The sequence below is a fragment of the Ctenopharyngodon idella genome, chromosome 23 (genome assembly GCF_019924925.1).
Source record: "Ctenopharyngodon idella isolate HZGC_01 chromosome 23, HZGC01, whole genome shotgun sequence".
Lineage (NCBI taxonomy): Eukaryota > Metazoa > Chordata > Actinopteri > Cypriniformes > Xenocyprididae > Ctenopharyngodon > Ctenopharyngodon idella.
Window position 1 is genome coordinate 24,360,954 of NC_067242.1, and position 16,144 is coordinate 24,377,097.

Below are 16,144 nucleotides of genomic sequence, written 5' to 3' on the forward strand. Positions count from 1 at the left end.
GATAAAAATGCTTTGGTGGAATCCGGCTTGTCCAGTAGATGGTCTGCTCGCGCACTTTAACCTTGCGCACGAGCAGATCCATTTCCTCACTAGAGAAGCGTTCAGTTTTTCCGCTTGCAAATTACACCATGTAAATAGTGAATCTGCCATGGCGCGAGAGCAACTGGCTTTTAAAGAGATGGAAGATGAGACTCTGATTGGTTTATTACATGTTACGCCCAAAACACACCCATTACTCGTTAAGAGAATAGGGACAACCCTTTTAGACCATGCGCCGGACACACCGACCATTTTCCCATTGTTAAACTAGCAAAAGTGGATTCGGACACACCCTAAGCGCACTTTCTAATTATGTACATGTATATGCTTTTGCTGTTGTTGGACCTAAATTATGGAATAGTCTTCCAACCTAAATAAGAACTGCCCCAACTATATCAATTTTTAAATCTTCTGTTAAAACATGTTTATTTTCATTGCCGTATAATATTCTGTGATTCGCTGTTTTTATGAGTTCTTATATCTAGAACTTTACCTATTTTTACATTACTGATTACTGTTTATCGTTTATGTGTTTTTATTGTTGTGTTCTTTTTAATACTCAGTGCAGCACTTTGGTCAACTTCGGTTGTTTTTAAATGTGCTATTTAAATAAACATTGTATTGTATTGTATAAGTATACATAGTATAAGTATTGTATTAAGTATAAGTATAATAAACCATCACATCCTCGCCTCACCTTACTCACAGAAATTTTAGACTCGATTCGGTTCCAGGTTTAATTCCAAGAATTGATTCCAAACTAATATCTCCAATTCTTACTAATTACTGAGTTGTGTGTGACAGATTGTGAGATTATAAGGGACTGTTTAAACCAGTGTGGGCCAGTAGCAATCATTACAAATACTGAAACTTGAACTGATAATGAAAAGTTGAATTGTGAAAATAACACGTCAAATTGTGAAAAATGCGATTCCTTGTGGTGCCTCAATGGGTAGTACTGTTGCCTCTTAACAAGAAGTTCTCAGACTGAGAAGCTGGGACAGGCAACCCTACAAAGGACAAGCGGTTTGGAAAATGGATGGATGGATGAATATTCATTGTTCATGAAGTCATCATTTCATTCCATAGTGCTAAATTTAATACAAAAAGATGAACACATTAACATGAACACTTAATTGATAGTATAAATTATAAAAAGTGAACAAATAACATCTGTCGGGTAAAGAATATCATTTTTAGCAAGACAATACAAATATATAACCCTAATTTAACAAATAACAGTCAGGTTACTAACACTGCATGAACAATTGATGTCTGGATAGCGAATTAGTTGATTATTTGCACTGCTGTTGAATTGAATGAGGCCCTTCTGAAGACTCAATTCCTAGGGATGGAACTGACTCCAAACTTTGTTCGTTCCCCCAAGAAACTTTGCGTTTGCTCGCAAAATGTTTGCGTTACCCTGAGAAACTTTGCATTCACTTGCAAAACCTTTGCGTTTCCTCGCAAAAAACTTTTGAAAGAGAGAACAAATAAGCATTGCCAAATAATTTCCTCCCATCTCATATTTTTTCCCTTTGTATTCAGTCTAAGTCTTTATAAATAAAGCTAATCTTTGACTTCGCCATACTTTATACGTCATACTTCATACACCATATTTTGCTGGTATCGGCCACAGGTGTTTTTGCCCTGAAAATAAAACCTCTTTGTCATGTAAGGCTACGGGTTTACAATCTAAACCCAAAATCAAGAGGGACTTACAGTACAAATAACAGTTGTATGTATTGTGTAAGAGTGACTTACCAATGCAAAAGGCGCACACAGCAATACTAAAGTCAAAACTCGTTCCATGATGAACCCGGTGTGTGGTCAGAGTAAACAGCACTATTGTCACACTAGCTTTTCCTATTTAACCACTGCATTCAAAAATCTTTTATCGAAACAACTAGTCAAGCCTGTTGGCATGACAGCTTTAGTAAGTATTTAGTCTATGAACTATGGCACTTCTCTCAGCCTCTGTTCCCTCTCTGCTGACTGATAATGACCTGTTTTATTGCAACTTCTCCTTTTTCTCATGACGGGAAAACAATGTACATCAACCTTTGTCCTGCCCTTAACCAAGTTCTTCCTTATTTTAAAACTCCTCCCTTTTATTCTTTCTCAACTATTTATAACTCACTTCTTCTCTCTTTTTTAATGCCCCTCACACTCGCCTATGGGTTATTATTAGGTTATCTTCCTCTTTCACTTATTTTGCTTTAAAATTGTATTATTATTTTTTTATTTTCTTTACTTTGGGATATGCTTGTATACCGAAATGAACCAAAAAAAAAAAAAAATACAAAAAATGAATAAAATTGAGTTGTGATCATTTAGTGTTTTTAGTTTTTCCTTTGGATGAATGTGGTTCACCCTGTGGGCTGGCAAGTTATCAAATAAATCTAGAATCCTCTCAAATGATCAAACTCTGACAAACACCCCATTATTCTAGCCTTTATTAAAATAACAATAGATAAATGTTAACACTTTAGTTCCATAGCTGAGTTGGGTGTGTCTTGATATCTGATAGTGTGCACAACATGTTATAGAGGTTTTGTGTAAAGGAAGAATTTATATCTGACCTATATAGCTGTCATTGTTTTTCTTCGGATAATCCATACATGTAAATGTATATTAACAAACAATTCCTCTTTATTATAAACTGTTTGTAGGTCTAATAAGATGTGGAGGAAATGAACTGTGTAGGGTTTAGTTTACTTTTAATTATAAGGCGACACAGGAGGAGCACTGTCAGCACTACTGTAATTGTTTCCCACTCTGTTCTTCACTTGTCATTTTTCAGAATTGCTTTTGCTTTGTTTTGTTTTTTCACTTTATTTTGATAATCCACTTTAGAAATTCTACTTATTCTAAGTACCTTTGCAACTACATGTCAACTAACTCTCATTAGAATATTAATAGACTGTTAGGTTAGGGTTAGTAGAATTGAAAAATCTGTAGAAGGTCTGTTGAGGGACCATCAAAAAAAAGTGTTTACAGATATTAAGCGGACAGTCTACTAATACTATAATAGTTAACATAGTTGCAAAGTTACTTACAGTTAGGAGAATGTCTAAAGTGGACCATCGAAATGAAGTTACCTTTTTGTCAAACCGTGTACGTGGAAAATGTGATGCTGAATTACATAGCTAAATATAGGTTTTATTATTATCTTTGCCATTATAAACAAACAAACAACAGGCAGTGAACGTGTATGTGTGTCTGCTATTTATCAAAGCATTTTAATTGGAGAGACAAGCATTTTACTTTTTGTATTGCAGACATGACGTATATTTGTAAAAAGCAGTGCAACAGGTTCTTCCTCTCAAAAAAAAAAAATATATATATATATATGATCAACACGCTTGTTTTGTCAACTTCCACTTTCCAAAGTACAAATTACAATGTACAAATTGGTGTTCCATTTCATCTTAAAGCTAGAAAGGTGCACACAGATCCCTTGTTCTTTGGAAAGATTTTAGTTCAAAAAAGTATTATCTAACATAAAAATAACACGACAATTGTCTAGTTTTAAAACATACTGTAATAATAATAATAATAATAATTATTATTATTATTATTATTATTATTATTATTTTCATTATTACCACAAACTAATATTTAGGGGGCATTTACACAACACTATTTTCAACAACAACAACAACAACAAAAAGACGACAAACTTTTGGTCCCACTTTCTATTAGTTGTCCTTAACTACTATGTCAAAAAAAAATAAGTATGATGTACTTATTGTGTTCATATTGTATTGCAAAACACTTTTGCTGCTATTGAGGTGGGATACAGGTAAGGTTAGGGACAGGTTTGGTGGTATGGGTAGGTTTAAGGGTGGGTTAAGGTGTAAGGGATGGGTCGACAGTGTAATTATAAATGTAATTACAGAAATTATTTACAGATGTAATTACATGCAGGTATTTTTTAAAATATAAGTACAATGTAAAAACATGTATGTACACAATAAGCGCACTGTATCAAATGATTAAATGTAAGTACATAGTTAAAGACACTTAATATAAAGTGGGACCACACTTTTTATGCAATTTGGCAGTTTATTTACATGACAATGGTGTTTTGGGGGCCTGAAAACAAACTTTTGAAAACAGGTTTCAGAGTGCAAGTTTTTGAAAACTATAGCTTTATTGTCTCTGTGTAAACTACAAAAATGTGAATTTGTGAAAACAGTGACGTCATGCACATGCGTATTACGTAGGCGCATATTTCTTTACAAAGTGACATCGCCAACTACTGGCCTGGCATGCATAATACAGCATTTGTAGTCGTTTTTGTGGATCTGTGTGAATGGGATCGTTTTGACAATGTTTTCATCTGTACGCGAAAAACGCAACCCTGATAGCACATGTACATCTCGGAGACGTCTATCTGATGTGCGTGTTTACATCTGGAAGACATATTTTTTAGAGTGTTTGCTTATCTGAAATACATCTATAGGACGTTTCCTGTCAGATGTCAAATAGGACGTTTAGAAATGTCTTTAAGATGTTTATGATTTAGAATGTATGTAAAACTGACATCTTAAAGACGTCTATCAGATGTTTGTAAACAGCAGATGCATTCCAGATTAAGTGATCTTTAACAGACATCTTGCAGACATACGTATGCTATCTGGGACATACATCTCATCTCAGAGACGTCTATTTGATGTGTGTGTTTACATCTGGAAGACATATTTTTTAGAGTGTTTGTACATCTGCAATACATCTATAGGACGTTTCCTGTCAGATGTCGAACAGACGTTTAGGAGATGTCTTTAAGAAGTGATATTTAACAGACATCTTGCAGATGTACACGTGCTATCTGGGAAAGGGAAAACGTTTCCACTTTTGGTACATCGTTATCATGTATATGTACTATTAGATATGTCCAACAACCTTGTTCCCACATGATTTCTCATTTTTTAAGTTTTTACCAAAGTAATTTTGAGAGAATAGAACAGAATAATATGGTTGATTAACATATTTAGGCATTCTAAAAACACGGCGCCCAAGTTAAAAAGAAGTTAAACTTTTAAAGTCCCCCTGAAATCAATTTTTTTTTTTTTTTCTTTTAGTATGAATATGTTAGCCTTAAGGTTATGAATAAGCTGGTGTGTTCCAAAACAATGACATAATTTGTATTTAGGAGATAAGCATTCAAAACTTACAGTCTCTCACTTCTGCTAAAATGGACCGCAGACTTCAACTTCTCATCAAATCTTCTGTCCAATCAAATGCTCTCTAGAATCTGAAGTCCCGCCTCTTCCTATTCTGGAAACTTGTAACTTCACTACATTTGAAAGACAAATATCGTACTTTTCACTCCACTACATTTCTAAGGTCCTTGATTAGAAAGTCATTAGCAGCTTTGAAAATCAGCGGATGATTTTTCTTCTATAAAAGTTATAATAAAAGTTAATAGGGATAAAAGTTTACAGTTCGCATATAAACACTGATGTCTACGATCAAAATAGGGCAAACACCTTTTGAAAGTTTGAATCACTATGACGCTTGAAATAACGATTGTACCGATTACATTGTTTCACCACCTGGTGGCGACAAGTGACCGTATTTGTCATTGAATCATTCATTCAAGAGATTCGTTCAAAAATGCTGATTCATCCAGGGGTGCGTTTCCCGTACAACTACGTAACTCGCTGCTTCACTACTATAGTACGATGCATCGTTGAACAAATCAGCTTGTCACGACTGTTTCCCGAAACCGTATTGTCGCAAACCTGTCATTCAGCCATGATGGTGAATGATGTCACGCAGGTGGTGGAGTATAATAACTTCTATAAATGAATCCGTTTGAGATCGAATTAATGCTAGATTTTTTGCAATAAATTACAGACATGGCATCTGAGGACTAATTCTTATTTTTCTCAGTTATTTTGCTTTATTTCCAGATTCAATCATAGGCACGTTCTCACGGACTAGATCACGTACGCACATGCTCACTCTTCAAAAACAGTGCTTAAAATATGTACATTTGTTTATGTACATTTGTATATACTCGAAATAAAAGATATACATTGTACTTAATTGCTTATTTTGTTTAAGATAATGATTTATCAAGTTCACATGTCAAAAACAAGAAACTATGCTTCTAACCACAGCTCGAGAGCTGTCGTTCAACCACACAAGTTTGCAATGTTGTTTGTGAATGTTCGTTTGAACTATGGTTTCGGGAAACACCAAATCGTTGAACTATGTTAGTAACGACGGAACTTGCTAGTGATGTCCGGTTCGCGAACGAATCGTTCGTTTTAACCGGTTCTTTTCAGTGAACCGGTCGAACCAGTTCACCAAATCGGTCTGAATCGTTCCAAACAGTTCGCATCTCCAGTAAGCAAACACTAATCCACAAATTACTAAAGTTACTCACTTTTTGACGTGCCTCACACTACCTCTCGAAATAAACCAACATCCCTGAGTTATTCAGTTACTCCAACAGTAGGCTACACTGACTTAACCTGCTGTAAAGGGAGAAATGATGATGATGAGCACGAGCAGCTGAGTGAGCATGCGCAGCGTACACGAACGAACGTACACAGCCTGTCACCGTTCTCGTTCTCGAGTCAAGAATCGGTTGCAACGGTTTTCGGATCATCAGTACATAACTGAGAACCGCTTCTTTCGGACATGTCCGATTTGAGAACAGATGAGCTGATGATACTGCGCATGCGTGATTCAGCGTGTGATCTGAAGCTACCAAACAGTAATGACTGTCATAGCACCGTAACTAGGACAACTGTTAGGGGATGTAAGGGGATCATGGTTTCTGCGCTGATGAAGACTAATTTATTCACTTTATAACTGTAAAACTTCGTTTGCACATCACTACCTGTATATGGATGCTTTAGATGCAAAATTAAATGGTAAGAAACGTTTCAGATTATAATGATGTTTTAGTTGACTGATGTTATGATTACTGACTTTATATATTTGAATGTGTTAAGTGTTTTTTCATCCCGGCCCGCGATAGACGACGTCATCGCGGATGACGTCATTACGTCGGAGCGTAAAAGAACCGGTGAACCGGTTTTTTCAACCGGTTTATTGAATCGAACTGTCCGAAAGAACCGGTTCGCGGAAAAGAACCGAACTTCCCATCACTAGAAATTGCGATGTTAGTTGGCTAACGATGCTTTTGGGAAACGCACCCTAGTAATGAAACAAGTGACGTATTTATAAGTGAGTCATTGAATCATTCAAACATAATAATTAATTCAAATCAATTAAACATAGCCTGCACAATTAATATTTTGTCAGAACCTCTAGTAAATTACATATTTTGTTTAGTTGGCATTAAGAATCGTGGGAGAAGCGAATTTTATTGTGGGGAGTGGGTAGGAGTGTTAAATTAAAAATTGACTTTTTTTGTCAATTCAGTTGTTTTATTTCTATAAGTTTTGTAACATTCTAAAAGCTCTTTAATCCACAGATAGGCATAAAGTATTGTAAGTACATACAACAATACAAGAATAATAAAACAATGCATTGACATAAAAAAGGAAATTTACTTTTGATACTTAAAGTACTTCTGTACTTTTACTTAAGCAAAAAAATCTGTCTTTACAACTTTCACTTCTAATGGAGTAATATTTGACCAGTAGTATCTGTACTTTCACTCAAGTAATAAAGTTGTGTACTTTGTCCACCTTTGCAAATTGGTAACACTTTACAATAAGGTCCCTTTAGGTAATGTTTGTTAATGACATTGTAAAAATGCAACTGTTCATTGTTATTTCATGTCAGCTCAGGTCCATTAAATAATATTAACAGATACAGCATTTAATGATACATTAGTAAATGTTGAAATTAACAGCACCTATGATTAACAAATGCTGCGACCTGCCGCTGCCATAGAGAGCACCAGCCCCTGCTGAAAAATAATGTAAACAAATGTTTAAAAATAAATAGCCTATTAAGTTTTTAAGTAGCCTGTATTTTAAGTATTTGGTGCTGTGATGAACAACATAGCTAATACAAAAATCTGAATGGCTGTTTGAAATATTAAAATGCTGTTCAGAAACAGAAAGTACGGCAGCTGCTTTGTTTACGGGATCACCCGGGTAACGGCTGCATTTCTGTTGTTCCAGGAAGGACCTGGCTGCAGCCTGCAGAATGGGGCGGGGCTGCACGTGTCGGCCCGCCTATACCTATTCTGATTGGTTCAATCGTCTTTCATAGGCATACATGATAGAAAGGGTGTACGTAATTGGTGTAGGAAGGAGTATACCATTTAAAAAACTGGAAAAGCTGTGCAGTTTCACAAAGCCTTCATTATAATGCACAGAAGGGAAAAATTAGTCTGTAACTCGCATGTCCCTGAAATGATTGTTTTGCTAAATTAAGCTGGTCTTTAGGCTAACGCATGAATGACCCCACAACATTTCAAAAAATGAACTGGTTGATTATCCACAGCAGGAGGGTCAGGTCTTCAGGTATAGGAATTAATTATGAATTTAATGTTTTATGACATGTTGATTATTTCATATCACCATAGTATGAGAAAGGAAATGAAAAGGATGTATCAGTATTATAATCAGACACACTTATTATAGTTACAGAAGGTGTTACTGGTCATGCAGTTGTATGATAAACGACACTGCAATAGGTTGTTTGCACATGACGTCACAGGGTGGCGTGAAATTCAGGCTGAAAACCTAGACAGCTGACTTGTTGCCTCACTGCCTTATCAGGCAATGACTTGTAAAGCAGCATTTGTGCATGAAGGCACCTCATGAAACTGATTTCGGACAGAATTCTGAGGCAGCGTAACAGTTTAATGATCTACAGCAAAATAGCGCAAGCTTTGGTGAGAACTAAACAAATATTTAATTACTACAGTAGTAATTTCTCGCTAGAAATGACATCAAAAATGGAAAATGTTGGTCAAAAACTTACATTTACACACAAACTGACCAGCAAACGCAACTTTTGGATGCCATCTTTATTTTTCTAGCTCAACCGTCACAGAATGGAACGCACAGGATTGTGGGATATTAAAGACGAAAAGGATATGCAAAGGATACATCTATGCTGCCTTCAAAAATCGATCAGATGAAGGTATCTCAGGAAACAGGAAGTGAAGCTAACATTGGATTTGGACGTGCTTTGATGCCTTCCTACCTTGAAATGTGTCCTACGATAGCAGCATTTTCCAGTTTTCAGACGCAGCCTCAGATGGAAGGCAGGAAGTGATTTTCTACATAGGGAAGCACTATGAAATGCCTATGTTTTGCGTCGTTTATGGTTGCTCTAATCGATCAAACCTAGAAACAACAAGGAGTTTTTATCGTGTACCAAAAGTTGTTGTTCATCAGGGTGGGAAATGAAAGAAATTGACTGAAAAATGCAGGAAAAAGTGGCTTGAAATCCCGCGTCTGCGGTCAGGAGAAGCCAAGTCGGATAATGCTCGTGTGTAGAGTGACTGCTTTGTCAAATGTTAATACAGGTTGCATATACAACCACTAACAAAAGTAGTAGTAGTAGAAGTGGTAGTAGATTCTCCTATGCTTTTTACGTCCAGTGCTTCCACGTTCTACGTCAGAACGCCTGCTCAGTATAGAGTACCTCAGGGATGATGTGTTTTTGTAGGCCAACCCGGAAGTTAGCGGCGCACGGGTACCCTCGATCGAAAGCCTATGCATTTTTCCCATAGACTTTTGGAAAATCGCAAAAAATAAGCTCTGTGTTTAACAAAGGGTTATGACACTTACACGTTTTGTCTATCAAGATAATCTTTACAAGTTAACACAACATTTATACATTGTGAAGCCTAAATAAAGTCAGATATAAAAAGCAGTAGGCTATAAACGGACTACAGCACACCATGGTTGCGGATCAACATCACCACCACCAAGCTTCCTCAAACTTTATTTAAAAAACAACTTTATTTAAAAACATGCTTGCTGATTATGATCTGCGCTGTGTATGAATACTTATCCACTTTTTCATGAGAAATGCTGTCCAAATGGCCTGTTTGTCATGATGACGTCTAAAGTCCCCGCCAAAGGAAGTAGTCCCTTTTAGCAATTTGTTAGCAACCGCTGATTTTAAGACACAATAAATGTTTAAAAAAATCACAAGTGGGTTATAACTGGTGTGTTTTATGTCATAGATCAAAACGTGAAAATATTTAGAGGCTTTGTTAACCACAGACCTTATTTCAGGCAATTTAGCAAAAACCCATATAAAAAACCCATAGACTTTGGGGCGATGGAACCGGAAGTCCTAAAATTCTAACTCGCTTCCGGGTTTTGCCTACAAAACACGTCATCCCTGAGGTACTCTATTGGCAGACATTGTTCTTGTTAGCAGCACGATGCATGGGTGTGATGCTGATGCAGGAGCCAGCCAATAATGACTCGCCGTTCTGACGTAGAACCTAGAAGTGCAGGATGTAAACAGCATATGAGAATGACACAGAAGAGAAGAATAAAGTTGATGTTTTTGCGCACAAAATGTATTCTTGTCGCTTCATAACATTAAGGTTGAACCACTGCAGTCACATCGACTATTTTAACAAAGTCTTTAGTACCTTTCTGGACCTTGAAAGTGGTGGTTAAATTGCTGTCTATGGAGGAGTCCGAGAGCTCTCGGATTTCATCATAAATATCTTAAATTTGTGTTCCAAAGATGAACGAAGGTCTTACGGGTGTGGAACGACATGAGAGTGAATAAATGACAGAATTTTCATTTTTGGGTGAACTAACCTTTTATCTTTCCAGGCTAGGTCATCCATCAAATTCACCCAAAAAGCAGAGCACAAGACGCTTCTGGATCTACAGGAAGCTCTGGCAACAGGTAAAGTGTGTTTGCTGTATCCGCCCCCTAGAGAAAGAACAGTTTTGTAGGAAACCGTTATTATTAATAATTATTTACTCAATTTAAGTCTATTATTTATGTACAAATAAAGTTATTGTATATAAACACATTAAATGATCAGCACTCTTTTCAAAGTCATGTCACTAACGCACAGGGTTTACGCCGATCTATGCTGACTAGATGTGTTTGACTCCTCAACTGCAGATGTCGCTGTGGAAAAGCAATATAGGGAGACGCACATGCCGAGGAACATAACAACAACACGGGGGTATAAACGGGATTTATAATTCAATCCATTCATTTAATTCATCTGTTTCTAGCTGTAATCTGACGCGTATCGTTGCTGAACAGGTGAGCTGATGATATACAGTCCTGGTAAAGAGAATCCGTGAACATTTTTGCAGAAAGGCGTTAAAAACAGTCTCTTTCATCTGCCTGTCTTTGTTTATCCATTGCGTTTGGTAAAATTTAGACGAGTTTCATTTGTGATAACAGTGGTTGTCTTTGGCATCAGTATCTAGATGAATGGCATCAAGGAAATCAATACAAACATAAACTTGCAGCGCAAAAATTTGTGTAGTCCCTCCGTGTATTGGTTTTTGTTTGTTGAAGGTCTCGTGTAATCCTCTAGGGTTCTTTTAAACTTTTTGATGCCACGGACCCCTAAATATGATCACATATACAGTAAAACGTTGTTAGAAATGCAATATTATCTAGAAACACAATATTATCTGGAAAATATTTACACATATCTGTAAGTTTTTCTTTTTTTACCCACCAGTATCCTTTTTTTTTTTTTTTTTACTCACCATTTCTGTATTAAAGGATCTAAAAACCTGAAGAGAAACATAAAATATAACAAAGTAACTGTCATTAATCTCATGGTTACAGACAGTTACAGACAATAAATATGATACAAATTTGGTTTTACTCATTTATTTGCATATTTGTTCCAAGATTTACATAGAGACTTTGCATTAGTGGAATAAGAAAGAAGGTTTTATGCTTTTATTTATTTTACAACAAACAAGCAATGATAAATCGTGTAAAAAAAAATCTAATTAAATCTGGAATGTTTTAATGAAATTAATAATAATGATGCTTTAAATTGGCAGTGCAATCCCATTAACCAGTTTTATAGACTTTACGAATAGTAAGGCAAGAGACTTTTCTTATTATTGCACGCAGACTTTGCTTATTGTAATACAATCTGCATATTGTCATTAAAGGCTGAGTTCAGTTTACAGCAACATATCTATAGACACAAATACATAAAGTTACAGGGTTTATATAAACACACACACTTTTTCTTGTTTGAGTTGGGATATCCCTGTTTTGAAGCAAGAGACCTACTTGTAGTAGAGTGTCATGTCTTTAGCACTTCCCCCAGTCTTACGTCACAGCTGATAAATCTATTAAACTGGTCAAACAGAATTCAGTTCCACACACTCACTTATTATCAGCACTGAACAGTGAACCCAAACTTTACAAGGTAAGAGACAGATAGCTGTGCAATATGCATACATTGACTTGTTTTCTTTGCATTTTATCACAGTTTGTCAAGCAGCTTTACTAACTTCTTTTAGTTTTCTATCAAATTGTGTAATATAGTATAACTTTGTTTTTCTTTTCAGAAATGTCTCTAGTCAAGCAGAATCTTCACCCAAATAATGAGGCAAACATCAACAAACTGATCAACCTCAAACTGACGGCCTCATATGTGTATCTTTCCCTGGTCTGTTCACACATATTGACACCACTTTTATAAACTGTATTAAATTTATTACGTTTATGTATTTACATTTACATAATTTTCACCTTGTAACTTACTTTATATTTAATTATTCTTTTATATTTAAAAAAATCTTTTCCTTTTTTTTGAAGCTCACAAAAATACACTAACAGAAAATATTTCATTGTCAGCAATTTGGTCAATGCCAAATGTTCGTTGTGCACTTGACGGGCTCTAGAATCATTTTTAGAATACGGAATAATACTAAATATCATAGTGTTTAGTACTGAATATATACTGTTTTTTTTATAGCACTGATATATTAATGACTGACCTGCATGTTTTTCTCTGTCTCATAGGGAATGTATTTTGACAGGGACGATGTGGCTCTGCCCAACTTCTCGAAGTTTTTTCTGGAGCGTTCACTGAAGGAGAGAGATCAGGCGGAGCACCTGCTGGAGTATCAAAACACAAGAGGAGGACGAATCCTTCTCCAGACCATCTCGGTCAGTGAGTTTTAGGCCGTGTGTCCACCAAAGCATTTTTAGCCAGCTGACACTACAGTTAAAATTATAATCAAGTATTTTACATGTGCTTTAGTATGTAAGTATATTCAAAAACATTTGTGTATATAATCTGATTGTATGTGTTATGTATCTGAAATAATATATATGTCATGATATATCTATGTGAGCATCAGCAATACATATATGTGTATTTATAATACTAATGTCCATTTTTCCCTTTATCTCTCTTTCTCCGTCACTTATCAGAAGCCCAGTCGTGATGATTGGAAAGGAGGTATGGACGCTATTGTTTTTTCTCTGGATCATCAGAAATCTCTCAACCAATCCCTGCTGGAGATCCATCGAGCAGCTGGAGAAAACTCTGACCCTCATGTGAGAAGCCAAAGTTTTTTTAGTATTAAAATAAGAATTGATAACCCCTTTATTAGGGCTGCACGATATATCAAAATATTGCAAATTAACATAACGTGATACGCATATCGCAATGGTTTGTGATAACTGCATGATTTTAATACTCCAAAAGATTTTAAAAAAGAGAGTTTTAGGTCAACGCAGAGAGACTGTACACATGACCGTACAAACGTGTGACATGCTTAATGTTATTAAATGCGATAAGCGAAGTACTGACGCGCACAGAAAGCCCCCTCTTGGACAGCGCGTGATCCCATATTCAGTTCTCTTCTGCAGCTTATATTGCCAAATACACACAAAATTATGTCAAAATGCTCGTCTTTGTGAGTATTCACGTAAACAGAGTCGGTTAAGTGGACTAAACAGTTGAGAAAGAAAGCGTAACAATATATTGGATCCATGCAGCTCTTAAAGTGACAGCAGCCTAATAAACCTGCTTCAGTCGGTGTGCTTAATGTTAATCGAACAACAATAGACAAAGAGAAAATCACTCACTGCTATTGACTGAATAACTTTTGTAGCTTTAATAAGAATCTGTGTAGGCTTATATTTAAAGGTGCGGTAAGTAGATTTTGAACAACGCTGTTGGACATTGTTGATATTTCAAATATCAACAATCTCAAAAACTTATACTCCAATCCTAACCACCCTGCTCTGAGTCGGTCTCGAACCCCGGCCCGATCGCTGCTGGAACACGAGGCGAGTGCACTAACAATGACGCTAAACACCACATTCTCTAGCGGTTGTCAATGTGCAGTAGTTTAACTGCTAAACTCTCACTATCTGGCCACTGTTACACACGCAATGCGAATGGATGTCTGTTTATCACAGCTGACGCACAGCAAAATGCTTCACTCCCTCTTGCTCGTTCTCTCTCCTCGACCGTCATACGCCCCCTAATGCTGATTGGTTACACGTTTATTGTTGGTGTCGACCCGACTAACTTCCAAACAGTGTATCTGAAATTCTACTGAGTCCACCTTTAATTCATACAGTGAACACTAAGCAGTGTTTTATTTTTACATTTAATTTTATAATTTCTGTTGTTAAAGCTAATAGAATATAAAGCTAATATAAACCTAATATAAGCCTGCCTGAAACCCTAAACCCCCTGCTTTACACTGACGTTAAAATGACACTTACTTTTTATCTAATGCTACAGTAAAACATTGCTGTTCACTTTCAGAAGTTGTAGGGATGCTTTCTTCTTACAAAAAGAATGTGAAGCATGTATGTTGATAATATAATTTTCAGTTTTTAAATATAATTTAAACTTATTTTACACACTTAAAGCATTATCGTATGGAATATAGCATTATTTAACGAGTTATCGCATTTCTTCAATATCGTGCAGCCCTACCCTTCATCTTTCTCATTTGTTTTGTGTATCCAACTATAATTGCATATTATTTTTGAATAAGTGTATTTTCCCCATCGTTCTAGCTGTGTGATTTCTTGGAGAGCAACTTCTTTACTGACAGTCATGACACTATTAAGACCCTGGGTGACTATGTTGGCAGTCTGAGTCGCCTCATCTCTTCTGACCCACATGGCAAAATGGGAGAGTACCTGTTTGACAAGCACACTCTCTGATCCACTCAAATCTGATGAGTTTGGCTGCCGCCATTCCATGTTAAACAGTACATGCACAAGTGAATTAGTTTAAGGAATTCTAAATCTGCAAAACTTTTCATTTCAGTATTCAAGAGGCATTTCTGTAAGAATCACCGAGTGTTTTTGACGCCAACCTTTGCTGTACTTTTAATCAATGCATAATTGGGACTATACTGTGAATTGTGCTAGTCCAAAGATGGTACTTTGGTTTTCAAGCCTTAACTATCCCATATGTTTACAAAATTGTATAGATGCTAGTGTAAAACTATATCTTATCAAAAACCAGCTTATAGTGTCCTGTACGTCCTTCAGGAGAGGTTTCGTACAGCCCACCACTGAAAAGGAGTGATTATGTTTACATGCTGTAGAACTCAAAAACCTCAAAACATACCTCAAACATGATGCTCAATGTCAGTATAACAATGATAATAAACCAAGCATTCCAAAAAAGATTGTTGTTGTTGTTGTTTTTCAGTGATTTGTGCTTGTATTTTTATAACTGTTAAGAAATCTAATTGCATCAAATCAGACTTGTACAATAGTTTTTTTAGCATGTAGTTCAGTTGTCAATGTGACAATCAGAATTAAGCAAATCATTAACAGATCCCAGAGTAACTTGACACATTGGAACTTGCTGTTCTTTTCATAAACTCATTGTGAAATGCTGACCTTGCCAAAACTGGGAGGGTTTGTAAGGGGATTAATGGCTAATTTATTTGTAAATCAGATCCAGGGACAAAATAAGCATTTGAGAAAACAACAAAAAAAGCGTGTTTATCATTTCAGGATAGCCATAACAAAAATGAAATCGATCAGTAAAACCATTATGCGGCTGGGGTGAGACAGTGCAGGAACTGAAAATTTCTCATGTGATTGCACACTGTTCCTCTGAAGTGTGAATCCAATTAGGCTGGCACATTTTTTCCAGTTGTTCACACTCTAATGTTGGAACTTGAAACACAATCACCAAAAC

General features: G+C 36.1%; 2 protein-coding genes across 7 annotated transcripts in view; one reads left to right on the forward strand and one right to left on the reverse strand.

The window, feature by feature from the left end:
* The window catches only part of LOC127505892 (receptor-type tyrosine-protein phosphatase H-like), a 46,149-nt gene extending 44,093 nt beyond the window's left edge, over window positions 1-2,056 (reverse strand). For 2 of the 5 annotated variants that reach the window (XM_051881825.1, XM_051881823.1), the window contains exon 1: window positions 1,804-2,055. In XM_051881825.1, coding sequence (XP_051737785.1) covers window positions 1,804-1,851 — 48 coding nt within the window. In that variant the 5' untranslated portion in view covers window positions 1,852-2,055. Of the gene's footprint in view, window positions 1-1,803 lie in introns of all 5 variants that reach the window. The other 3 variants (XM_051881824.1, XM_051881829.1, XM_051881830.1) reach the window with 3 other exon arrangements.
* Window positions 2,057-11,083: 9,027 nt separating this feature from the next.
* Window positions 11,084-15,623, forward strand: zgc:56095 (Ferritin, lower subunit-like). 2 transcript variants are annotated; one of them, XM_051882484.1, is made up of 5 exons: window positions 11,084-11,238; window positions 12,522-12,622; window positions 12,979-13,125; window positions 13,393-13,518; window positions 15,001-15,623. In XM_051882484.1, exons 2-5 carry the CDS (start codon window positions 12,524-12,526, stop codon window positions 15,148-15,150), a joined length of 522 nt encoding a protein of 173 aa, XP_051738444.1. In that variant the 5' UTR covers window positions 11,084-11,238; window positions 12,522-12,523; the 3' UTR covers window positions 15,151-15,623. The 2 variants fall into 2 exon arrangements, with proteins under 2 accessions (XP_051738444.1, XP_051738443.1); XM_051882483.1 differs by lacking the exon at window positions 11,084-11,238 and adding an exon at window positions 11,881-12,379.
* Window positions 15,624-16,144: the final 521 nt, after the last annotated feature.